The sequence below is a fragment of the Neopsephotus bourkii genome, unplaced genomic scaffold (assembly GCF_033783945.1).
Source record: "Neopsephotus bourkii isolate Nb327-2 ecotype Australia unplaced genomic scaffold, CSIRO-AGI_Nbou_v1 NB_1025, whole genome shotgun sequence".
Lineage (NCBI taxonomy): Eukaryota > Metazoa > Chordata > Aves > Psittaciformes > Psittacidae > Neopsephotus > Neopsephotus bourkii.
Window position 1 is genome coordinate 225,614 of NW_026901514.1, and position 18,060 is coordinate 243,673.

Consider the following 18,060-nt stretch of genomic DNA (forward strand, 5'->3'; position numbering starts at 1 on the left):
GGAAGACAAAGGCTTCGTTGCCACGGCAACCGGAGCAGGCCGCAGGCGCCGTTGCCGTAGCAACGGTAGCAGGCCACGCTTGTGTGTTCCCCCCTCCATCACGTTGCCATGGTTACACCCCCCCCCCCCCATATCCCGGTATCAAACTGGGGCAGCTCCAGTTGGCCCAATACTGATAAAGCTTAGAAAAGACCGTAATTAAGCTAAAAAACACGCATTGAGAATAATTGCCCCCCCTCCACCCCCCCCCGCTATAAAAGCTACAAAATGAGAGGTGGGACCCCCCCCCCCATGGTGTCCTTGTACCCCCCCCCCCATGGGGGTCTATGGGGGTCCATGGGGGTCCTGCCCCTTCGGGGGGGGGGGGGTCTTGCAGGTCCATGGTGGGGAGGGGGGCCCCAAGGCGGCTCCATCGTCATCCCCCCCCCCCCGGCCGTGGGGCAGAGGCCGGGGTTACCGGCGGCAGGATTCATCTGTGTGGGGGAGACACGGGGATGGGACCCCCATTACCCCCATAAGCCCCTCCATTACCCCTCCATGGCCCTAGACCCCCATTACCCCCCCATTACCCCCTTTAAACCCCCATTACCCCCTTTAATCCCCCATAAACCCCTCCATTACCTCCCCATGACCCCCTGTAATCCCCCATTACCCCTCCATTGCCCCCCATGAGCCCCCCTATTACCCCCCCAGGACCCCCCCGCGTGGCCATAGACCCCAATTACCCCCCTTAGCCTCCTCATTACCCCCCATTAACCCCTCCATTACCCCCCCAGCATGTCCATAGACCCCAATTACCCCCTTTAGCCTCCTCATTACCCCCCATTAACCCCTCCATTACCCCCCCCGCATGTCCATAGACCCCAATTACACCCTTTAGCCCCACCATTGCCCCCCATTAACCCCTCTATTCGCCCCAAAGGACCTCCATGCATGGCCATAGACCCCCATTACCCCCTTTAGCCCCCCATTACCCCCTTTAGCCCCCCCATTACCCCCCATTAACCCCTCCATTCATCCCCATAACCCTCCCGCACGGCCATAGACCCCCATTACCCCCTTTAGCCTCCCCATTACCCCCCCATTGCCCCCCATTAACGCCTCCATCCCCCCCCCCATGGCCACAGACCCCCATTCCCCCCCCATTACCCCCCATTGAGGTCCCCATTACCCCCCCCATGTCTCACCCACGAGCAAGGCTCGCGCCCGCAGCCCCCCCGGCCCCCCCCGCCCATGGGGGGGCTCCTCCTCCTCCTCTTCATCGTCGGGGGCGGGCCCTGGGGGGGGCGGGGGCTCCTCGGGGGGTCCCCAGGCCGCCAGCAGCGCCCCCTCCGATGGGTAAGAGAAGGTGCGCTCCAGGTCCCGCTCGCTGAACCAGATCTTCAGCTGCGGCAAGGGGGGCGGGGGGGTGAGGGGGGTATTGGGGTAATGGGGGTAATGGGGGCATAGGGGTAATGGGGATATTGGGGTAGTGGGGGTAAGGGGGGTAAGGGGGGGAATGGGGTGATGGGGGTAATGGGGGCAATGGGGGTATTGGGGTAAGCAGGGGATGGGGGCAATGGGTTAATGGGTGTATTGGGGTAATGGGGGCAATGGTGTATTGGGGGTAATGGGGTATTGCAGTAATGGGGGTGATGGGGTTAATGGGAGTAATGGGGGAATAATGGGGGGGCAATGGTGGAATAATGAGAGGTCACATGGGGACACCATAAAGACACCAAAGGGGCAGATGGGGACACCATAAGGACACAGAGGGACACATGGGGACAGATGGGGACCCCATAGGGACACATAGGGACACATGGAGACAGATGGGGACCATAGGAACACCATTGGGACACCACAGGGATACCATTAGGACACCATAGGGACACATGGGGACACCACTGGGACACCCTGGCCCTGGCCCCCCCGCCGTTCCCATAGTGATTAATCCCCCTGCGCTTAAGCATCATTAATGGGAGGCTCTTAATGGGGGGGAGGTCATGTGACCCGCAGGGGGGACAGGGGAGGAGCTGCCCCTCCCCCATAGAGCCACTTCCTGCCCATCCCCCCCCCCAGTTCCTGTTTTTGGGGTGCTGTTGGGGGGGGCAGGAAGTGGGGCAGGAAATGGGGCTGGGGCCATGGGGGGGCAGGAACAAGGGTTGGGGACCATGGGAAGGGGCAGGGATGGAGATACGGGATGGGGATAGGGAGATAGGATGGGGATGGGGACATGGGATGGGGATGAGGACATGGGGATATGGGATGGGGGCAGGGGATAGGATAGGGACATGGACATGGGGACATAGGGATGAGGACACAGACATGGGATGGGGACAAGATGGTCCAGGAGGGGACAAGGAAGAGGTGACACTGAGGGGCTGGAGGGACCCCAACAGGAGCCATGGGGTGGCCATGGGGACACAAAGGGGACACGGATGGGGACATGAAGGTACACCGATGGGGACATGGATGGGGCCATGGATGGGGACACAAAGGGGACATGGATAGGGACACGGATGGGGACACAAAGGGACATGGATGGGGACACAAAAGGGACATGGATGGGGTCACAAAGGGGACATGGATGGGGTCATGGATGGGGCCATGGAGACATGGATGGAGACACAAAGGGACACGGATGTGGTCATGGATGGGGACATGGATGGGGTCACACAGGGACAGGGATGGGGACACAAAGGGACACGAAGGGACAGGGATGGAGACACAAAGGGACACAAAGGGACAGGGATGGGGCCATGGATGGGGTCACAACGGGGACATGTATGGGGACACAAAGGGACAGGGATGGGGCCATGGGGCCGGTACCTTCTTGCGGTGGGGGTGGCTCTTGGCCAGGCAGGAGCGCGGCAGCGCCAGGTACCCCCCGATGACCTGGATCTCCTCTGCCGTGGGGTAGCGCTTCTTGGGGGGGGGCAGCGGCTCCGGCCCCACTGCCGCTGTTGGTGCCGGTGCTGGTGCCGGTGCTGGGGCCGGTTCCGGTGCCACGGTCCCGGTGCGGCGCGGCCGCACGGTGATGGTGTTCCCGCTGCGGCGCTCCAGGGCCGGGTGGGCCAAGGGGGGCCCATGGCGGGGGCCCCCGCGCATGGCGCCGGCGCCCGGCTCCTCCCCACCCGCACCCGGAGGTGATGGCGACGGTGACGGCGGCACCGGCACCGAGCACGTGGTGGGGCCCTTGGGTGGCACCGGGGCCTTGGTGGGAGCCAGGTCCTTGGGTGGCACCGGGTCCCTTGGTGGCACCGGGGCTTTGGTTAGAACCAGGTCCTTGGGTGGCACCGGGTCTTTGGGTGGCACCGGGGCTTTTGTTGTCATCAGGGCTTTGGGTGGCACTGGGTCTTTAGGGGTAACCAGGTCCTTTGGTGTCACCAGGACCTTGGGTACCACTGGGTCCTTTGGTGCCATCAGGACCTTGGGCATCACCGGGCCCTTTGGTGCCACTGGATCCTTTGGTGCCATCAGGACTTTGGGTACCACTGGGTCCTTTGGTGCCACCAGGACCTTGGGCATCACTGGGTCCTTGGGTACCACTGGGTCCTTTGGTACCACTGGGTCCTTTGGTGCCACCAGGACCTTGGGCATCACTGGGTCCTTGGGTACCACCAGATTTGGTGCCACCATCTCTTTGGCTGCCCCGTGCCCCTTCCCCTCCCTGCACCCCTCAATGCTCCCCTTGCCCATTCCCTTCTTCTCCCCCTCCATCTCCTTGCTTGCCCCATCCCCATCCCCATTGCGCCCCCTGCGGTCCTTGCCTGCCCCATGGATCTCAGCCCCATTGCTCCCAGCCCCACGGCTCCCAGCCCCATTGCTCTCAGCCCCACAGCTCTCAGCCCCATTGCTCTCAGCCCCATGGATCTCAGCCCCACTGCTCCCAGCCCCATTGCTCCCAGCCCCACCGCCACCCTCCTCCCGCCCCACACCCCCCGGTGGCGGCCCCGGGCCCCCATCACCCTTGGCTGTGCCCTGAGCATCCCCAGCCCCCTCCGCTGCCCCCCCCGGTTCCCCCCGCTCCCGCTCGGGGCTCAGGGACCGGGCAGGGGCGAAGCGGGAGCGGAGGCGCCGGACGCGGCCGCGGGGGGGCTCCGGGTCCCCTCCGCTCTCCAGCGCCTCCGCGCTGCGGCTCAGCCCCGGTGCGGCGGGGCCCGGCCCGGCCCCGCTGTTACCGGACGCTCCCCCGGCCTTGGCCCGGCGCCGCTCCAGCAGCTCCCGCTTCCAGAGGGGAAGCTGCGCGGCCCGGTCCCGCTGCTCCCGCTCCCGCCGCACCGAGGCCTCCTCCTCCCGGCGCCGGCGCTCCAGGAGCTGCAGCTTCCAGCTGGGAACCGCCATGGCCTGAGGGGACCGGCAGGGACCGGGATGGAGCAGGGGCAGGGGCAGGGGAACGGAGCTGGCATGGGGATGGAGCAGGGACATGGATGGGGATGGGGATGGAGCAGGGGCAGGGGCATGGAGCAGGGATGGGGATGGAGCAGGGACATGGATCCAGGATGGGGATGGGGATGGAGCAGGGGCAGGGGCAGGGGCATGGATTTGGGATAGGGATGGGGATGGGGATGGATCTGGGATGAGGATGAGGAACAGATCCGGGATGGGGATGGAGCAGGGACAAGGATCTGGGATGGGGATGAGGATGGAGCAGGGACATGGATCTGGGATGGAGCCATGGAGGGATGGGGATGGGGATGGTGGAGATGGAATGGCAAGGTGATGGGATAGTATAGGGATGATGGAGGAACCAAGGATGGGGATGATGAAGGAACAAGGGATGGAGATGAAGAGGATCCAAGGACAGGGATGAAGAACCAAGGATGGGGATGATGGAGGAAAAAGGATGGGGATGAAGAGGAGCTAAGGATGGTGAGGAAGAGGATCCAAGGACAGGGATGAAGAACCAAGGATGGGGATGATGGAGGAAAAAGGATGGGGATGGTGGAGCTGGAAGGGGAGGTGATGGGTTAGGATGAGGATGATGGAGGAACCAAGGGTGGGGATGAGGGCCCAAGGATGGGGATGGTGAAGGAACAAGAGATGGGAGTGGTGGAAGAATCAAGGATGGGAATGATGGAGGAACCAAGGATGGGGATGATGGAGGAACAAGGGATGGGGATGAAGAGGAACCAAGGATGGGGATGAAGAAGAACCAAGGATGGGGATGATGGAGCTGGAACAGTGAGGTGATGGGTTAGGATGGGGATGAAGAGGAACCAAGGATGGGGATGATGGAGCAGGGATGGGGATGATGGAGCGGGGATGGGGATGATGGAGCAGGGATGGGGACTGGAGCCACTGAGGCCACCATGGAGGGGGCGTGATGCTGATGGGAAGAGGAGGGGACCCCTGGGGACAGCGGGACGGGGCTTGTCCCCCCATCACAGCTCCTGGTGCTGGCATCCAAAGGGGGGGGACTCGGGACTGGGCACCAGGATTTGGGGGGGGGGGGGGCAGGAAATTGAGGGGGTCTCAGGATGAAGGGGGGACCTCCAAGGTTTCGGGGGTGGTCCCTGCTATGGGGTGGGGTCCATGCTATGGGGTGGGGTCCCTGCTATGGGGTGGGGTCCATGTTATGGGGCGGGGTCCATGCTATGGGGTGGGGTCCTTGCTATGGGACAGGGTCCATGCTATCGGGTAGGGTCCCTGCTATAAGGTAGGGTCCATGCTATGGGGCAGGGTCCATGCTATGGGGTGGGGTCCATGCTATGGGGCAGGGTCCCTGCTATAAGATAGGGTCCATGCTATGGGACGGGGCCCATGGTATGGGGCAGGGTCCATGCTATAATGTAGGGTCCATGCTATGGGGCGGGGTCCCTGCTATGGGGTGGGGTCCCTGCTATGGGGTGGGGTCCATGCTATAAGGTAGGGTCCATGCTATGGGGTGGGGTCCATGCTATGGGGCAGGGTCCATGGTATGGTGTGGAGTCCCTGCTATGGGGTAGGGTCCATGCTATCGGGCTGGGTCCCTCTATGTGGGCTCCATGCCCCTCCTGAGCCCGTTCTCTCTATGGGGTGTCTCCGTCTTCCGGCCCCCCCCACCCCGGCGTGCGCGGGTCCGATGGAGGGGGGGGCCCCCATTGGCGCTGCCTTTGTCGCGGAAGGGCGGATGCTGGGGGGGGGGGGGTTCCCGTCCGTTGGGACGGTCCGGGGGGTCCCCGTGTACTCACCCCAGAGCGGAGCCGAACCAAGCGGATGCGGGGGGGTGGGGGGGGGGGAAGGAGAAAGGGAGGGGGGGGGGGATGAAAAGCGGCTTTTCCCGCGGGGGGGGAGGGGGAGGGGGTGGGGAGGTGGGGGAGGGGCGCGATGACTCGCAGGAACCCGGGGCGGGTTCCCCCCTCCCCTCCCCTCCCCCCTCTTTGTTCTAATGGAGGGACCCAAAGGGGTGGGGGAGCGCAAAGGGGAGCCCCGGGACCCCCCCGGTGCGGGGGGGAGGGGGGGGCTTTGTGTGGGGAAGGAGGGGAGGGGGAGGTGGGGGGGGTGTAGAAGAAGGAGGGGCGTGGCCTATGCGAGGGGCGGGGCTTGCTTGGGAAGGGGCGGGGCGAGGCCCATGGGGTGTTATTGTAGGGTCGCGGGTGCAGCGACACCGCGCGGTGACGTTGGGTTCCCCCATGATCCCATCGGGATCCATCAGATCCCATCCCAGCGCCTTGGGTTGGGGGTCCCCGTTCATCCTCCCCCCCCTCCAGCCCCATGGATTCTTCCTGTTGGGGATTCCCCCCCCAAATCTCTGCCCCTCGGCACCCCTTAAATCCATCAGGATCCCCCCCAATCCCCCCCAATCCCTGTCCCTGGAATCCTCCCATCTCCCAGCATCCCCCATTAAAGGGATCCCTCAAATCCATCAGGATCCCCCCAAATCCCTGTCCCTGGAATCCTCCCATCTCCCAGCATCCCCCATTAAAGGGATCCCTGAAACCCATCAGGACCCCCCCCCATTCCCCGTATCCCCCCCAGAACCCCATGGATCCCCCAATCCCCATCCCAGCTCCTTGGCACCCCTTAAATCCATTTGGATCCCCCCCATTCCACCCCCACCTCCCCCCCCGGGGGTCTGACCTCACTTTGGCCCCGCCCACCCCTAATCTCTGCCTTCCGGGGGGGGATGGGGGGGCCCCACCCTGACCTTTGTGACCCCGCCCTGACCTTTGTGACCCCGCCCTGACCTCTGTGACCTTGCCAAGGGGACCCGCGTCCGGCCGCACCCACCCCGCCCGAGTCCCGGCGCCGCCCTGACCCCGATCCGCACCCATAGGGACCTACATAGGAACCCCATAGGGACCCCAATAGGGAACCCCCATAGGGACCCCAATAGGGACCTACATAGGGACCCTCCATAGGGACCCCAATAGGGACCTACATAGGGAGCCCCATAGGGACTCCATAGGGACCTACATAGGGACCTTCCATAGGGACCCCAATAGGGACCTACATAGGGACCACCATAGGGACCCCAATAGTGACCTATATAGGAACCCCATAGGGACCCCATAGGGACCTCCAAAGGGACACAGGCATTGAGTAACATTCCCCCCTCCCAGTAGGGACTTGGTCCCTCCCAGTATATCCCAGTGGTTATCCCAGTAGGGACACAGGGGTCTGGGTGACCACTGACACCTTGTTACAGGGATCGAGGTCTCTGGTGCCCCCCACATAGGAAACCCTATAAGGACCCCCATAGTGACCTGAACAGTGCCCCAATACTGAGCCCATTGTGACCCCATACTGACCCCATAGTGCCCCCATAGGACCCTATTGTGCCCCCATAGTGCCCCCATAGGACCCCCATTGCGCCCCCATTGTGCCCCCATAGTGCCCCCATAGTACCCCCGTAGTGCCCCCATTGTACCCCCATAGAACCCCCATAGTACCCCCATTGTGCCCCCATAGTACCCCCATAGATACCCCCATTGTGCCCCCATTGTACCCCCATAGATACCCACATAGTACCCCCATAGTGCCCCCATAGTACCCCCATTGTACCCCCATAGATACCCCCATTGTACCCCCATAGAACCCCTATAGAACCCCCATAGTACCCTATTGTACCCCCATAGTACCCCCACAGTACCCCCATAGAACCCCCATAGTGCCCCCATAGGACCCTATTGTACCCCCATAGGACCCTATTGTACCCCCATAGTACCCCCATTGGACCCCCATAGTGCCCCCATAGTGCCCCATAGATACCCCCATTGTACCCCCATAGATACCCCCATAGTACCCCCATAGTACCCCCATAGGACCCTATTGTACCCCCTGTCCCTATTCCCATAGACCCCCATTGGACCCCATGCCCCCATGTGCCCATAGTACCCCCATTGTACCCATAGATACCCCCATAGATACCCCCATAGGGCCCCATAGATACCCCCATAGTACCCCCATAGTACCCCCATAGGACCCTATTGTACCCCCATAGGACCCTATTGTACCCCCATAGTACCCCCATTGTGCCCCCCCCCGGTGCCCGCCCCGGTGCCGCTCCCCCGTGACTCAGAGCGTGGCTGCGGGCGGGGCCCGGCCCCATTTAAGGGCGCTCCCGGGTCCCGGCTCCCGGTTCCGTCCCCGCTGGCTCCGATGGCCCCGGCCATGGCCCGGCCCCGGCTGCTGCCGGCCCTCGGGGTGCTCCTGGTGTGCGCTGGGATGGGAGGTGAGAGACCGGATAGGGATGGGGTAGGGATAGGGATGGGGATAGGGGTAGGGATAGGGATGGGATGGGATGGAGAGGGATGGGATAGAGAGAGATAGGGATGGAGAGGGATGGAGAGGGATGGGATAGAGAGGGATGGGGATGGAGATGGATGGAGAGGGATGGGGATGGAGAGGGATGGGATGGAGAGGGATGGGATAGAGAGGGATGGGGATGGAGATGGATGGAGAGGGATGGGGATGGAGAGGGATGGGATAGGGATGGGGTGGGATAGGGAGGGATGGGATAGAGAGGGATGGGGAAGGATGGGGATAGGGATGGGGATGGATGGGATAGGGATGGAGAGGGATAGGATGGAGAGGGATGGGGTTGGAGAGGGATGGGGATGGAGAGGGATGGGATAGGGAGGGATGGGATAGAGTGGGATGGGATAGAGAGGGAATGGAATGGGATGGAATAGGATAGAGAGGGATGGGGTGGATGGGGATAAAATGGGATGGAGACTGAGATAGAGTGGGATGGACTGGTATAGAGTGGGGTAGAATGGGATGGGGACTGGGATAGAGTGGGATGGAATAGGTTGGAATGGGATAGAGTGGGATGGAATGGGTTGGACTGGGATAGAGTGGGATGGAATGGGTTAGAATGGGGGGAATGGGATCTGATGGAGCCGGATGGGGACTGGGATAGAGTGGGATGGAATGGGTTGGAATGGGATTGAATGGCTTGGAATGGGGGGAATGGGATGGGATGGAGCGGGATGGGGACTGGGATGGAATGGGATGGAATGGGATGGAATGGGTTGGAATGGGATGGAATGGGTTGGAATGGGATGGAATGGGTTGGAATGGGATGGAATGGGTTGGAATGGGATGGAATGGGTTGGAATGGGTCGGGAATGGGTTGGAATGGGATGGAATGGGTTGGACTGGGATAGAGTGGGATGGACTGGGATAGAGTGGGATGGACTGGGATAGAGTGGGATGGAATGGGTTGGACTGGGGGGAATGGGATGGAATGGGATTGAATGGGATGGGATGGAGCGGGCTGGGGCCGGGGCTGAGGCTCCGCCTTGCCCCAGGCGTCTCCGCCCGCTGCGAATCCGGATCCCGCCTGGAGCCGCTGATGGCCGGGGTGGATCCATGCAAGGATCCCATGGGATTCCTCAGCCCCCAGCTGGGGGGGGCCGGATCCCAGGGGAGCGCCTCGGGATCCTATGGGAGTGGGTCCGGATCCTATGGAAGTGATGCGGGATCCTATGGAAGTGATGCGGGATCCTATGGAGGTGATGCAGGATCCTATGGAAGTGATGCAGGATCCTATGGGAGTGATGCAGGATCTTATGGAGGTGGATCCGGATCCTATGGAGGCGGATCCGGAGCATCCCAAGGAGCCGGAAGCTCGTCGGGATCCTCCGGGAACAAGGCAGGATCCCATGGGAGCAGACCGGGATCCTACGGACTTGGGGCTTTGGGAAGTGGGTCTGGATCCGGGAGACCCGGCTCCTATGGGGGATCCAGTGGGGGATCCTATGGAACTGGGTCGGGATCAGGAAGACCGGGATCCCAGGGGGGAAGCGGATCCGGAGCGGGGAGACCGGGATCCCATGGGAGCAGTGGATCCGGGTCGGGAAGACCGGGATCCCATGGGAGCAGTGGGTCTGGATCGGGAAGCCCTGGATCCCATGGGAGCAGTGGGTCTGGATCGGGAAGCCCTGGATCCCATGGGAGCAGTGGGTCTGGATCGGGAAGCCCTGGATCCCATGGGAGCAGTGGGTCTGGATCAGGAAGCCCTGGATCCCATGGGAGCAGTGGGTCCGGATCGGGAAGCCCTGGATCCCAGGGGGGAAGCGGATCCGGATCGGGAAGACCGGGATCCCAGGGAGGGATTGGATCTGGAAAACCCGGATCCCAAGGAGGCAGCGGATCGGGATCCTATGGGGGCGGATCGGGATCCTATGGGGGTGGATCGGGATCCTATGGGGGGGGATCCAGCTCCTATGGGGACAGCTCAGGATCCTATGGGCTCCCGGAGTCCTATGGGGATGCTTCGGGATCCTCTGGGGGCTCATCCCAAGGGGGTGGATCCAGCTCCTATGGGGGCTCATCGGGATCCCATGGGACTGGGTCAGGCTCCTATGGGGGCTCATCGGGATCGGGATCCTCTGGCAGACCAGGATCCTATGGGGGCTCATCAGGATCCTATGGGACTGGATCAAGCTCCTATGGAAGCGACTCCAGCTCCTATGGGGGTGATTCAATATCCTATGGGGGGGGATCGGGCTCCTATGGGGGGGGATCAGGATCCAGCTCCTATGGGGGGAGACCCTCATCCGGCTCTTATGGAGGGGGATCAGGATCGGGCTCCCATGGGGGGGGATCAGGATCGGGCTCCTATGGGGGGGGCTCTGGCTCAGGATCGGGCTCCTCTGGGGGGAGAGGGATCGGGCTCCTATGGGGGGGATCAGGGTCCGGCTCCTATGGGGGGAGACCTGCAGCCGGCTCTTATGGAGGAGGATCGGGATCGGGCTCCCATGGGGGTGGCTCCGGCTCCTATGGGGGGGGATCGGGCTCCTATGGGGGGGGATCAGGATCGGGCTCCTATGGGGGGAGACCCTCATCCGGCTCCTATGGAGGAGGATCCGGCTCCTATGGGGGGGGATCGGGGGGCTCTGGCTCTGGCTCCGGTTCCTATGGGGGGGGCTCTGGTTCCTATGGGGGGGGCTCTGGCTCCTATGGGGGGGGCTCCAGCTCCGGCTCCTATGGGGGGGGCTCGGGGGGCTCTGGCTCCGGTTCCTATGGCGGCAGCCGCCGGCCCGGGTACAAGAACCCCTCGGTCCCGTTCGTGCCGGGGCTCCGCGATCCCGCCCGCATCGGCGGCTACGTCCCGGTCCGCAGGGAGCGGGGGCCGGGCTCCGGGAGCGGCTCCAGGGCGGGAGGCGGCGGCGGGGGGGAGGAGAACGGGTGCGGGGACTGCGCCCAGTAACGGGAACGGGAACGGGGGGGGGGACCCCGCATCCCGAGGGATGGATCCCAATAAAGGCGCTCACGGCAGCAGCGGGCTCGGCACTGGCATCAACCGGAGGGAGCGGGGGGGGAATGGGGACACCGCGGGGATGGGATGGGGATGGGGACAATGGGGATGGGGACAATGGGGACATGAGGAATGGGATGGGGACATGGGGATGGGAATGGGGACATGGGGACATGGGGATGGGGACATGGGGATGGGAATGGGGACATGGGGATGGGGACATGGGGACATGGGGAATGGGATGGGGATGGGGACAATGGGGATGGGGACATGGGGATGGGAATGGGGACATGGGGATGGGGACAATGGGGACATGAGGAATGGGATGGGGCCAGTGGGGATAGGAATGGGGCCATGGGGGTATCCATGGGATGGGGCCATGGGGGTATCCATGGGATGGGGCCATGGGGAATCCCCGAATCCCAAGGGTTGGAAGGGACCTCATCCGGTCCAAGCCCCCTGCAGGAGCAGGGTAACCCGGGGTACATCCCACAGGAACGTGCCCATGAATATCTCCAATGTGGGAGACCCCACAGCCCCCCTGGGGAACCCGGTCCAGTGCTCTGGTACCCTCACAGGAGCTAAGTTCTGCCTATGCTCCAGTTTGCACCCATTGCCCCTTGTCCCAGCACTGGGCATCACTGGGAACCCCCAGCTCCATCATCCTGACACCCACCCGTTATCTGTAACCATTGGTGAGGTCACCCCTCAATCTCCTCTTCTCCATAGAGACCCAGCTCCCCCAGTCTGTCCCCATAAGGGAGATGCTCCTCTCCCTTCACCATCCCAGTTCCCTGCACTGGACTCTCTCCAGCAGCTCCCTGTCCTTAAACTGGACCCAGTATCGCAGATGGGGTCTCACCAGGGCAGAGCAGAGGGGACCTACTGACCACCCCCTTCTAATGCACCCCAGGATGCCATTGGCCGCCTTGGCCACCGTGTGGGCTCATGGTCACCCCATCATCCACCAGCACCCCCTTTCCCCTTCGCTCCTTCCCAGTGGGTCAGTCCCCAGCCTGTACTGGTCCATGGGGTTGTTCTGCCCCATATGCAAGGCCCCAGTTCAGCCAACCCAGCTCCCCAGTGTGTCCAGTTCACACCTTCTGGTGCGTCCGCCACTCCTCCCAGTTCAGTGCCATCAGTGAACTGGCTGAGAGCACCCTCGGTTCCCCCATCTAAACCATTGATGGATAGATTAAACAGCACTGGTCCCAGTACCGACCCTTGGGGCACTCCACTGGTCACAGGCCTCCAACTGGACCCTGTCCCATTGACCACAGCTCTGCCTCCTCCCAACCAGTTCCTGACCCACCCCACTCCCTGGTCCTCAAACCCACTCCTCCTTAGCCTGTCTATGGGGATGCTGTGGGGCACAGGACCCACTGAAACCAAGGGAAACCGCATCTACCGCTCTACCATCACTTCCCCATAGAAGGAATGGGGACAGTGGGGCATGGGGATTGGGGTATCCATGGGGTGGGGTTGGGGACATCAGGAATGGGATGGGGACACTGGGGACAATGGGGACATGGGGAATGGGATATCCATGGGATGGGGATATCAGGAACTAGGACATGGGAGATGAGCCAAGGGCACCCATAGGGCTGGTGGCACTTGGGGACCAGGCTGGCCCTATAAGGCCCAGTCTGACCCCATTAGGACCAGTCTGGCCCCATTAGGACCAGTGTGACCCCATTAGTCCCAGTCTGGCCCCATTAGGCCCAGTGTGACCCCATTAGGCCCAGTGTGACCCCATTAGTCCCAGTCTGTCCCCATTAGGCCCAGTGTGACCCCATTAGGACCGGTCCGACCCCATACCACCGGCGGCCGTCCCGGTTCCCCACCCTCCGTAGGCGGCTGGGGTGGGAGCAGCGATGGGAGGATCCCTGCCCATAAAACCGGTGCTCCCGGTGCTCCCGGTGCTCCCGGCGCTCCCGGCCCCACAAGCAGCACCCATGGGTGCCCTCAGGACCCTCGGGCTCCTGCTCGTCCTGCTCGGTGGGTGCCCAACACGTGGGTCCCGCCTGGGTGTGAGGCTATGGGGCTATGGGGGGGTTATGGGGCTAGGGGGGGTTATGGGGGGCTATGGGGCTATGGGGAGCTATTGGGCTATGGGGGGCTATGGGAGGCTATGGGGCTATGGGGGGTTATGGGGCTATGGGAGGCTATGGGGGGCTATGGGGCTATGGGGAACTATTGGGCTATGGGGGCTATGGGGGGCTATTGAACTATGAGGGACTTGGGGGCTATAAGGGGCTATAGGGCTATGGGGGCTATTGGGCTATAGGGGGGCTGTGGGGGCTATAGGGGACTATAGGGCTATGGGGGGCTACGGGGAGCTATTGGGCTATAGGGGACTATAGGGCTATAGGGGGCTATGGGGGGCTATTGGGCTATAGGGGGCTATAGGGCTCTATAGGGCTCTATGGGGGGCTGCGGGTCCCCATCGCACTGGGAGCCCCGTTCCCAGCAGCGCCCCCTGGTGTCCGCAGGCGCCGCCCGCAGCCTCCCGGTGCCGGTCACGGTCCCGGTCCCCGCCACGGCTCCGGTGCCCGTGAGCGCCCCCAACACGCGGCCCCCCCCCACCGCGGCCCCCCCGGGGCCCGGCCCCACCGCGGGCCCCACCGCGAGCCCCACGGGGCCGCAGGAGCTGGAGCTGAAGCTGGAACCGGAGCTGCGGGACCTGCTGGGGCCCCCCCCGCTCCCCAACGTGCCCCTGCCCGCGCCCCACAGCCTGACCCACACCTTGGCCCATAGCCAGCCCCATAACCTCACCCATAGCCTGCCCCATAGCCAGCCCCACAACCTGACCTCTGCCTGGGCTTAAAGCAGGAGCCCAGGCTCCCCTCTGGGGGCTGTTTGGGACCCCGGGTCCTTGGGATCAGCTGGGGAGGGACCCAGGGGTCACCACCAGCACCCCCCAGTGTCCCCAACCCAACGCACACCCGGTTTCTATAGGGTCAGGTCTATAGGGGGATGGTCTATAGGGTCAGATCTATATAAGGGAGAGGTTAAGAGGGGTTAGGTCTATAGGGGCAGGTCTATAGGGGGGACAATAGGGGCAGGTCTATAAAGGGGTCGGGTTTGTAAGGGTTAGGTGTATAGGGGCAGGTCTATAGGGGGTCTATAGGTTCAGGTCTATATAAGGGACAGTTTAATAGGGGGTTAGGTCTATAAGGGCTGGTCTATGGGGCAGGTCTATGGGGCAGCTCCATAGGGGCAGGTCTATAGGGCAGTCTATAGGGCAGGTCTATGGGGCAGCTCTATCTCTAGGGCCGGGCGCGGCTCTGACTCATGGGCAGCTGCTGCCACGTCCCATTCCCCCCCCCGACCTTCCAGCCCGGCCGGTTCCAGCCCTGCTGGTGCCCATAAGAGCTCCCATTGCTCCCATTGCTCCCATTGCCCCCATTGCTCCCATTGCTCCCACTGCTCCCATTGCTCCCATTGCCCCCATTGCTCCCATTGCTCCCACTGCTCCCACTGCTCCCATTGCTCCCACTGCTCCCATTGCTCCCGGTGTTCCCGGTGCTCCCATTGATCCCGGTGCTGCGCTGGAGCTGCTGCCATAGACACCAGGTACCGGTGGGGGGGAGCCCTATGGGATGGGGGAGGGGGGGGGCAGGATTGGTCCCGGACCTCCATAACAGGGTCAATCGGGGGGGTGTCCCCATAACGGGGGTCAATGGGGGGATCCCCATAACGGGGTCAATGGGGGGTGGGATGACCGTAACAGGATCAATGGGGGTGGGATCCCCATAACGGGGGTCAATGGGGGGGGTCTCCATAACGAGGGTCAATGGGGGGGTCAATGGGGGTGGGATCCCCATAACCCCTCTCTCTCTTTGCCCCCCCAGCCATGTCCGAGCGCCGCCCCCCAGCGCCCCCCCAGCCGCCCCCCCCCGTGCCCGGCCCCCCCCCGAGGCCGCAGGGCCCCCCCCGGCCCGATGACCCCGAGCCCCCCCTGCCCGTGGTCCCCGTGGCCCCATGGCCCCCCCTGCCCGAGTGGGAAGGAGGCGGGGCCACGGCAGCCCCGGGCCAGGGGGCGGGGCCAGGGGGCAGCTCCTGAGCAAGGGGGGGAGGGGGGGGGCTATGGGGCACCAGCCCCATGGAGCCATAGGGAGGAGGCAGCAGCGCCCCCCCGGCCCCATTGACCCCATGGATGCCCCCTATTAAAGGCTCCTTAAGACCCAGGCTTGGTGTTAATGTTGGGGGACCCCCCCCACACACACACATAGGGATGGGAATGGGGGTGATGCTGCTTCAGTCTTTAATGGGGAGATGGGATGGGGACATGGGGGTAATAGAGGGAGATGGGGAGGCAGGATCAATAGGGGGGCATTGGGACATGGGGACATTGGGATATGGGGACATTGGGACATGGGGACATTGGGACATTGGGATATGGAGACAGGATCAATAGGGGGACATGGGGAAATTGGGATGCAGGATCAATAGGAGGACATTGGGACATGGGGACATTGGGACACAGGATCAATAGGGGGACATGGGGATGCAGGATCAATAGGGGGGCATTGGGACATTGGGATATGGGGACATTGGGACATGGGGACATTGGGACATTGGGATATGGAGACAGGATCAATAGGGGGACATGGGGAAATTGGGATGCAGGATCAATAGGAGGACATTGGGACATGGGGACATTGGGACACAGGATCAATAGGGGGACATGGGGATGCAGGATCAATAGGGGGGCATTGGGACATTGGGATATGGGGACATTGGGATATGGGACCACTGGGACATGGGGACATTGGGACACAGGATCCATAGGGGGACATGGGGACATTGGGATATGGGACCATTGGGACATGGGCACATTGGGACACAGGATCCATAGGGGGACATGGGGACAGCTCTATGCCACGTCCTGCAGCTCCTCTGAGTGTCCCCAGCCTGAAGAAGGGACACAGTGAGGGACAGAGCTGGACACTGGGGTTGTGTCCCCCACATCCAATACCCCATACCCCATATACCCCATATCCCATATCCCATATATCCCATACCCCACATCCCATACCCCATATCCCATATTCCATACCCCATATATCCCATACCCCATATATCCCATACCGCATATATCCCATATCCCATACCCCATATATCCCATACCCCATATACCCCATATCCCATTCCCCATTATCCCATTACCCCATTCCCACATCCTGGTACCTCTGCTCCCGCTGTCCTCGGTGTCCCTGGACCCGTCCTGACTCCCGATGTCCCCAGGCTCCGGTGGCATCGCCCTCATCCGGCTCCGGTTCTCACTGGAGCTCCGCAGCCCCCCCTGGGCCTGGGGGCCTTGGAGGGGCCCTTGGGGACGTTCCCCTTGTCCCTGTGTCCATGGCCCTTGGGCTGGGATCCGTTCCCCTTGTCCCTGTGTCCATGGCCCTTGGGCCGGGATCCGTGCCCCTTGTCCCTGTGGATGCGGTCCCAGTGCCTGGAGCCGCGCTCCTGGTCCTTGGGCTGGGTCCGCTTGTCCCTGAATCCAGGTCCGTGCTGCCTGCATCCGTTCCCCTTGTCCCTGCATCCATTCCCCTTGTCTCTGTGTCCCTGTCCCTGCTCCCTGCATCCCTGTCCCTGCTCCCTGCATCCATTCCCCTTCTCCCCGTGTCCATGTCCCTGCTCCCTGCATCCCTGTCCCTTGTCCCTGCATCCCTGTCCCTGCTCCCTGCATCCCTCTCCCTGGTCCCTGCATCCATTCCCCTTGTCCCTGCATCCCTGCTCCCTGCATCCATGTCCCTGCTCCCTGCATCCATTCCCCTTGCCCCTGTGTCCATTCTCCTTGTCCCTGCATCCGTTCCCCTTCTCCCCCTGTCCATGTCCCTGCTCCCTGCATCCGCTCCCCTTGCCCCCTTGTCCCTGTCCCTTGTCCCTGTGTCCATATCCCTGCTCCTTGGGGACGTTCCCCTTGTCCCTGTGCCCCTATCCCTTGTCCCTGTGTCCCTGTCCCTGTTCCCTGTGTCCCTCTCCCTTGTCCCTGTATCCATTCCCCTTGTCCCTGCATCCCTCTCCCTGCTCCCTGTGTCCCACTCCCTTGCCCCTGTATCCATTCCCCTTGTCCCTGTACCCCTGCTCCCTGCACCCCTCTCCCTGCTCCCTGCATCCATTCCCCTGCTCCCTGCGTCCCTGCCCCTGCTCCCTGCATCCCTCCCCCTTGTCCCTGTATCCCTCTCCCTGCTCCCTGTATCCATTCCCCTTGTCCCCGTATCCCTGCCCCTTGTCCCCGTGTCCCCATCCCCGGTGCCCGCAGCCCTTGCCGGGGGGGACCCGCGGTTCCGCCGCCGCCCGCTGTTGCCGCCGCTGTCCCGAAGGGGGCGCTCGGGAGCAGGTTCAGGAGCCGCAGCAGCGAGGCCAGGGCCTGGCCC

At 63.0% G+C, this 18,060-nt stretch overlaps 1 protein-coding gene and 1 long non-coding RNA gene across 2 annotated transcripts; one reads left to right on the top strand and one right to left on the bottom strand.

Moving 5' to 3' along the window:
* Positions 1 to 420: 420 nt before the first annotated feature.
* LOC133216011 (uncharacterized) lies at positions 421 to 2,942 on the bottom strand. Its single transcript, XR_009726535.1, has 3 exons — positions 2,812 to 2,942; positions 1,188 to 1,386; positions 421 to 473 (listed from the first exon to the last, which is right to left on the bottom strand). It is a non-coding gene; the product is annotated as an uncharacterized LOC133216011 (long non-coding RNA).
* Positions 2,943 to 9,884: 6,942 nt separating this feature from the next.
* LOC133216026 (basic proline-rich protein-like) lies at positions 9,885 to 15,737 on the top strand. The gene is made up of 4 exons (XM_061360437.1): positions 9,885 to 11,601; positions 12,007 to 12,237; positions 14,164 to 14,427; positions 15,526 to 15,737. Exons 1-4 carry the CDS (start codon positions 9,885 to 9,887, stop codon positions 15,735 to 15,737), a joined length of 2,424 nt encoding a protein of 807 aa, XP_061216421.1.
* The last annotated feature ends 2,323 nt before the right edge of the window (positions 15,738 to 18,060 follow it).

Coding starts and splice junctions, on each gene's coding strand:
- LOC133216026 (XM_061360437.1), top strand. CDS start 9,885: ATGCGGGATCCTATGGAAGTGATGCGGGATCCTATGGAGGTGATGCAG. Junction 11,602..12,006: donor GGCGGGGGGGAGGAGAACGG/GTGCGGGGACTG, acceptor GGATGGGGCCAG/TGGGGATAGGAATGGGGCCA. Junction 12,238..14,163: donor GAACCCGGTCCAGTGCTCTG/GTACCCTCACAG, acceptor TGGTGTCCGCAG/GCGCCGCCCGCAGCCTCCCG.